The sequence below is a fragment of the Vulpes lagopus genome, chromosome 2, assembly GCF_018345385.1.
Source record: "Vulpes lagopus strain Blue_001 chromosome 2, ASM1834538v1, whole genome shotgun sequence".
Taxonomy (NCBI): domain Eukaryota; kingdom Metazoa; phylum Chordata; class Mammalia; order Carnivora; family Canidae; genus Vulpes; species Vulpes lagopus.
Window position 1 is genome coordinate 8,556,270 of NC_054825.1, and position 6,465 is coordinate 8,562,734.

The 6,465-nt window shown below is 62.0% G+C and overlaps 1 protein-coding gene across 8 annotated transcripts in view; it reads right to left on the reverse strand.

Moving 5' to 3' along the window:
- Positions 1–373: 373 nt before the first annotated feature.
- The window catches only part of HMX2 (H6 family homeobox 2), an 8,376-nt gene continuing 2,284 nt past the window's right edge, over positions 374–6,465 (reverse strand). For 3 of the 8 annotated variants that reach the window (XM_041746694.1, XM_041746695.1, XM_041746696.1), the window contains exons 2-3: positions 2,357–2,625; positions 374–1,461 (exon numbers count right to left, since the gene is read on the reverse strand). In XM_041746694.1, coding sequence (XP_041602628.1) covers positions 908–1,461; positions 2,357–2,624 — 822 coding nt within the window. In that variant the 5' untranslated portion in view covers position 2,625 and the 3' untranslated portion in view covers positions 374–907. Of the gene's footprint in view, positions 1,913–2,356 lie in introns of all 8 variants that reach the window. The other 5 variants (XM_041746692.1, XM_041746691.1, XM_041746693.1 and 2 more) reach the window with 4 other exon arrangements.

A 6,465-nucleotide genomic window follows, 5' to 3' on the forward strand; every position in this document is an offset into this window, starting at 1 on the left:
GGCCGGGACGCACCGCGCCCTGCTGCGGCCAAGCGCGCTCGCGGCGCTGGGAAGATGCTCGTGCGGGGAAGGCAGCGCTTCCGCAGGGAGGCTTCCCCGCCTTTGTCCCTCGCGGCGCGGGCTCCCGAGCTGGATGCCCGCGCAGGTGCGCCTCCGCCTGCGCCAGGTCTACGGGCACCGGGGACTGGAAGCGGGTGCAGCTGGGGCCCACGTACCGCCTCGGCGGCGCCAAGGTCCCCACCCTTAACCCCAGGCCCCGTCCCACCCTCCCGGTTGGGCGAGCAGGACCTCTCCGGTTGCACGCCTGCCTCCACCGAAAAGCGAGAAAAGCCGCGCGTCAGCACGCTGGGCAATCAATCTCACCAAAGTTAGCAACGATGCTTAAAATGTTTTATTTTGTCTTTGTTTGTTTACCTCTTTAAAAATATTTACAGATCTGAAATCTTCCCCCTTTCGCCCCTACCCATCCTCGGGACGAGGAAATCGAAAAGAGGCGTTGCGATAATTGTCCAAAGCCCCCGGCTGTTGTGCGTGTGCATGTACATACATAACAGGTGTATATATATGGGGAGAGGAGTGTACCTGGTTTGGTTGGTGTTTTTCTGACTTTCCCCCCCCCCCCCCTACCAATCAATGTAGATTATTTGGCCGAAACTCCCTTTCCCACCGCCACCCGAGAACATCCCCTCCAAAATGGTTTTCAAAGCGCATCGGTTGGTTTTGGGTAGCAAGCAGGCGATCTGGCTTGAGAAGTGCCGATGAATACCCGAAACAATCAAAACAAAAGAGCAGGGCAGAGGCCATAAATAAGAGATAATGAATACACATGGTGTATTTCTCAGTATTTCTGGCAACAGCCCGCCGCGCCCCGGAGCGCCGGGAGGGGGCGGCGGGAGGCGGCGGCCGCTCAGTAGTCGAGCTTGTTGTAGAGGTTGTAGAGAGGTAAGGCCGAGAGGTTGCTGCCCGGGTAGTAGAGCGGCGCGGGGAAGGCGAGCGAGCGCGGCACCGGCACGCGCAGCAGCGAGCTGTCCCGGAACACGAGCGGCATCCCCACGAGAGTCTGCGCCGACGCGTGGGCCATGTTGGCCGCCTCCAGCTCCGCCGAGAGCTGCCGCTTCCACTTGTTGCGGCGGTTCTGGAACCAAGTCTTGACCTGGGTCTCGGTGAGCTGCAGGCTGGAGGCGAGGCAGGCGCGCTCCGAGCTGCTCAGGTAGCGCTTCATGTCGAAGGTGGACTCGAGCTGGTACACCTGGCTGCGCGAGAAGACCGTGCGCGTCTTCTTCTTGGCGGCGCCCGCCTGCCGCTCGGCGCCTCCGTCCCGCGGCCGCTCGGGCCCTGGCGACGGCGAGCCCGCGGGCAGGAGCCTCTCCTTCTCCTCCTTAAAGTCCGGGTGCGGAGCAGAGAGGAAAGGCGTGCGCTCCGAGCTCGCCGGCCCCGCGCCGCCGCCGCCCTTGGGGGTACCTGGAGAGGGAGAACAGGCAGGAAGGCGTGGACGGGGGCAGCCTCCGGACCCCCCAGCCCCGGCCGAGGCCAGGGCGATGCCAGGCGGCTGCAGCCCCGGTCCCATCCCCTTCCTCTTCTCCCTCTCGCTGGTACCCAGCGCCCGGCACCCCGGCCTGGAAAAAGCAACGGGACCCAGCTCCTTCCAGTACGGGGTCTCCCTCTGCGCCCCCGGCTTCGTGGAAAGGACGTGTGGCAGCAGGGGGAGGAAGTCTGCACGGGGTGCATTAGCATCATTTTAAAAGGTGATTTTGCCTCCTGATAACCGAGCTGGAAGGGTTCCCCGAGCTTTATAGTGTGGCATCATTTCACAGGCCGTTTGTTCGGAAATCACGCTAAGGACCAACGCGGGGCTCCCCTTCGTCAGTGTTGTAAAGAGGAACCATCTCTGAAAGGCACCATTGTCAATCATCTTGGAGTGGTAATCAGGCCGAGGGGGGGGGCGGGCAGAGGGGGAGAGAGGAGGAAAAAAGAAGCTGGAAGAGATTGCGGTAGAGACAGATGGACCGCTGGGGCCCGACTTCTAGACCTCTTGCTCGGGAAGTGTCCGACCGATGTACAAAGGGGACACTGAGGGCAGGGCCGTGTGTGCGGCCCGCCCAGGACCAGCCCGCGGTGGTGTATGCTCCTGCCAACCCAGCCTTCTCCGAGCCCGCGCCGCGCGAGGTCTGTGTTCCCGTCACCTCCCGAGCCCCCTCCGGGAGGAGGAGACAACAACGCGCGCGTGTGCCCTCCCTCCTCCCTGGACCCCGGGCGGCGGCCGGGGCTCTGGCCAGAGGGGACCTGGATGGACCCCGGCACAGCTTCCCTCCCCTAGAGCCTGCTCGCGGCCCACCCGGCGGCGGGCGATCCTTACCCAGGCAAGGAAAGGGGATGGGGGGGTGATGCTTGGGGCCCGGCTCCTTGGGGCCGTGCGGGTCTGGGCAGAAGCAGGCAGGTGCCTTCCAGCCGTCGTCCGGCTCCTCCTCCTCCGAGGACACGGACAGGCTGCGCTTCCTGGCCGGCCAGCCGGCGGGCTCCCGTGGCACCTCCGAGGGGCCCCCGCCCAGGATGGACTGAATGGTGAAGCTGGAGACGCCGCCGGCCGCCGGACACCCCTTGCCTGCATCTTCCTTGCTGCCCATCCTGGGTTCATAAGAAATCGGAGGAAACCAAGAACTCCCTTTAGAGACGATCTGGGTGGAAGGTGGTGCAGGCAGGCAGGCAGGCGGGGGGAGGGGCGGGGAGGGGAGCGGGGGGAGGGGGCGGCGAAGCTGGCGAGGCGTCCCCTTTGCGCGGGGGACACGCGGGCACCGGATGGCTGCGCGGGGACCCCTGCCTGCCCGGCTCTGGGTGCGCCCGCCCAGCCCCGCCGCGAATGCCCCTTCCTTGCCCGCCAGCTCGCGGGGTCCCCGCCGGCGCGGAGGTGGCGCGGCCTCATTTGCATAGAGGTTACCCGGCCGCGGCCAATCGCAGCGCCGCCGAGCGGCCCCGGAAATTTTCAAAAAGCCCAGGCCCTGCACGCAGCCACTGTGCGCCCCGGAGCGCGCCGAGACCCCGGCGGGCGTCTGCTGTGTCCAACCAGGCACTGCCTGGAGGGCAGCAGCACAGGTTCCAGCCCGCGCGCCCGGCCAGTGTGGCGACTCCCACGGCCCGGACTCGGGCCCTCTGGAGGGGCAGGGGCGGCGCGGGGCTCCGAGCTGGAGTGGCCCGACGCCTCCCTCGAGCGATGGGTCCTCGCACCGTCGAAGGAGCTCCTACAGGCTGCTCCAAGACCCTCCCCTAGCCTGCCACCCCTTCTCCCCCACGGCGGGCGGCGGGGTGCAGAGCTGGCACCCCAAGACCGCTGCGTCCCGCATGGGAGGGAGGGGGTTTAGGAGCATGCGCCTCCTCCGAACTGGGGGCTTAACTGGGAGTCCCAGGAACAGACAACTTCTGTGCATCCCAGCCTACAGAACTCACCCCTGTAACAGGCCCAACATGTTAGCCTGCGTGATCCTTGGGGGTGGGGAGGAGAGACCTAGATCTTGTTGCAAGAGATCCTGGTTCAAGTCCCAGCGCCACCATTTACAGACTGCGTGGAGTAGGACAAGTCCAGTCCCCGTTATACCCTCACTGCCCTCACAGGTGAAATGGACTTCTCAATAGCATCTCCCCATTTCTCCCGTTTTGAGGAAGGCATCGGATAGGAGAAGAAAAGGCACCAAAAGCCCAGAAGCACTAGTAGCTCATAATAGCTATTCTGTAAACTTTTGCTGAATAGCCCATGGCCCACCCTCTGTTTCACAAGTGATTCTCGGTTTTTGGCCAATATTGCAGGCCACGGAATTGCTGCAGAAATAGAAGTGCTTTGATGCTGGGAAGAAGAAGGAGAAGGAGGTGAGAACAGGATATGGTTTTAGAATAAGGCAAAATCGATCCAAATCTCACCCGGGTGACCTTGGACACGATACTAAAACTTTCTGAGCAGCAGTTTCCTCCTTTCCCAAAATCCGAGGAAGCGATGCCCACCTCCAAGAAGTTAGCTTAGGTCAAAGTGGCCAACTCCAAGACGCCGGGTAAGTGTTCAAGAAACCGTGGTTCGTTCTCTCCTTGCGGCGGCCTCTAAGCCCCGGCTCTCGCCCCTTTAATTCCCAGATCGGCTGTTACTGGATCTAGAAGCAGCCTGGTGCAGGCAAAACGGTACCAGGGCACAGTTGTCTACACAAGCATCGAGGAAACCAAGGTGAGGTAAGACCCCAAGGCGCTAAGGCAACGCCATCCTCCCGCGCTGCGACCTCGGGACCCATCAGCGGAGAGCTCTTGGGAGCCCTCTGCTCCTAGGATATCCCCCTCAAAAGCAACCAAAGTGATAGGAGACTCTGGAGTCAATCCCCACAAATGTCCAGACACTGCACCATGACGGTGCAGTTCCCTCCTCGCCCGCGCCGCGCGGGGTTATTGAGTAAAGCGCTTATAATATCATTAGCCGGTGAGTTACCGACTGCAGCCCTACCCGTGGCAAAACCTCTCGCTACTTAACTCCTCGAAGGGCTCGTTAATGGGCTAATTGATTAGGAGTCGGCAGCGCAGCCGAGCAGGGGCAGGCGAGGGGGTGGAGGTAGGGGCTGTGCGCCACGGCCCGGGAGGCCGGCGAGGGGCAGGTGCCGGCCTCCGTCACCGCATTAACCTCTTCAGGGCTCGGCGGCGGGGTCGAGACACATTACAAATGGTCAGCTTTAATCATGGTGTCAGCTCATTAACCCGGAAGGACCCGGCGCTGAAATACAATTTGTGCGCCCTCTGCGCGCCGGCGCGGGCTCCTGGGCCACTCGCAGCCTGTCCCGCGCGCTCCCGCCCGGGTGGGGGGTAGAGGCGAGGTTCCTGGAAAGAGGGAGCCCACTCTCACCCGCCTGCGGCCTCTCCGCCTGCCTCTAGCACCCTGAGTCGGCTCTGTCTCCCGCCCCTGGCCAGGAGAGGTGACCCCGAGGGACATTGGCCAAGCCAGAGAGCAGAGCTGGTTAGGCTCTGGGGAGGGAAGTGGAATTGGTGGGGGGCATTGGTTTGACCCTGTTTACCTGGTGCTGACAACCTGGAACACGCCCGGAGCAGCCCATCGCTCTTCACTTTAATCCTCACTGCAGACCAATGGTGCAGACCTTCATCCCCATGCTACAGGCAGAGAAACTGAGGCCCAGCCCGAGCAGAGGAAGCAAAATTGAAGTTCAAGGTTGTTCCACTGCCAATACCAAGCCCTTGAGAGGTGGTGAGGGGTGGGGCAGGCTTTGGCATGGAGTTTGGAATGGCTGCGGGGAAGGCTGTGAGGACCTCAGCTATCTGGCCGCTGCCAGGGCAGATGTATGGGTGGGGTCAAGGGCCCACGGAGTTGGCCTCTGCCAGGGCGGGGGACCATGCGAGGTGGTGGCCTCTGGGGTGGGCCTGGGAGAAGCAGCTCCAAGGCCAGGAGCAGCGAGGGACTCCGGGTGGGGAGAGGGGTGTGGCGAGGGGGCTGACCCCTGCCGCCTGGTTTGAGAACTCAAAACTAGGAAACCACGCAGCCCCGCCACCCTACAACACCGCCCCCGCCTCCCACCCCAGGCTAGTCTGGGAAGTCAAAGGAGCCATCTGGCTTCCCTCGTACTCCGCTTGCTCGCTACTTCCTCTCACATTGACCATCCGGTCTACACAGAGGTGCGCTATAGTTGTGTCCTGCGTAGCCTCCACTACCTCCACACCCCACGTATCTTCAGATGCACATGCATTAAGCCGCATGCACGCTCTTGCATAAACGCTTACGCATTCACACGCATTGAGTCAGCAGATTTTCGTTAAGCTCCGACTAGGGCACGTGCACACTCACATGTACACCCTCACACAGGCACACGCACACTCTACCCTGAGCCCGGGAAGGATGGTGGGTGCAGGACGAAGGCGGGGAGGCCACGACAGAGACCAAGCAGACTCTGCCAGCCAAAGGATTCTCCTCTGGGCTCTCCTCTGCAGTTCCCAATTGGTCACTGGTCTCCCACCCTTCATGCACTGATGACAGTCACCCCACAGGAGCCGGAAGGCCAAGACTTGATCTTTCCACCATCCCTTTGTGGCATCTGGGGGTCCCTGACACCTCACCCAGAGCGCAGAGGCCCAGACGCCCTCTCCTGGGCCACCACAGCTGTAAAACACACTCCCAAGAACCATCAGCTCCAGGAACCACCACCCACAGACACCCCGACTCTCTGTCCTCAAGTGTGGCAATCTTTCAACTCTGCACCACCTCCCGCCCCACCCTCCTAGTCTGGGGATAGCTCCGCCCCTCCCTGCTCCATTCAGATTAACAGCCGATACTCTGAGTATGGCCCCTCCTCATTTGGGGGATCGCCCCTTCCCTAGGAATTAGACACAGCCGGGTTGGAGGAATGATAAACTTTCCGAGACTGAAAGGACGCTTAAAGTTTAGGTCTTGAGATTATGCCACTGCTCAATATTAAAGCGGCCCAGAGCAAACTT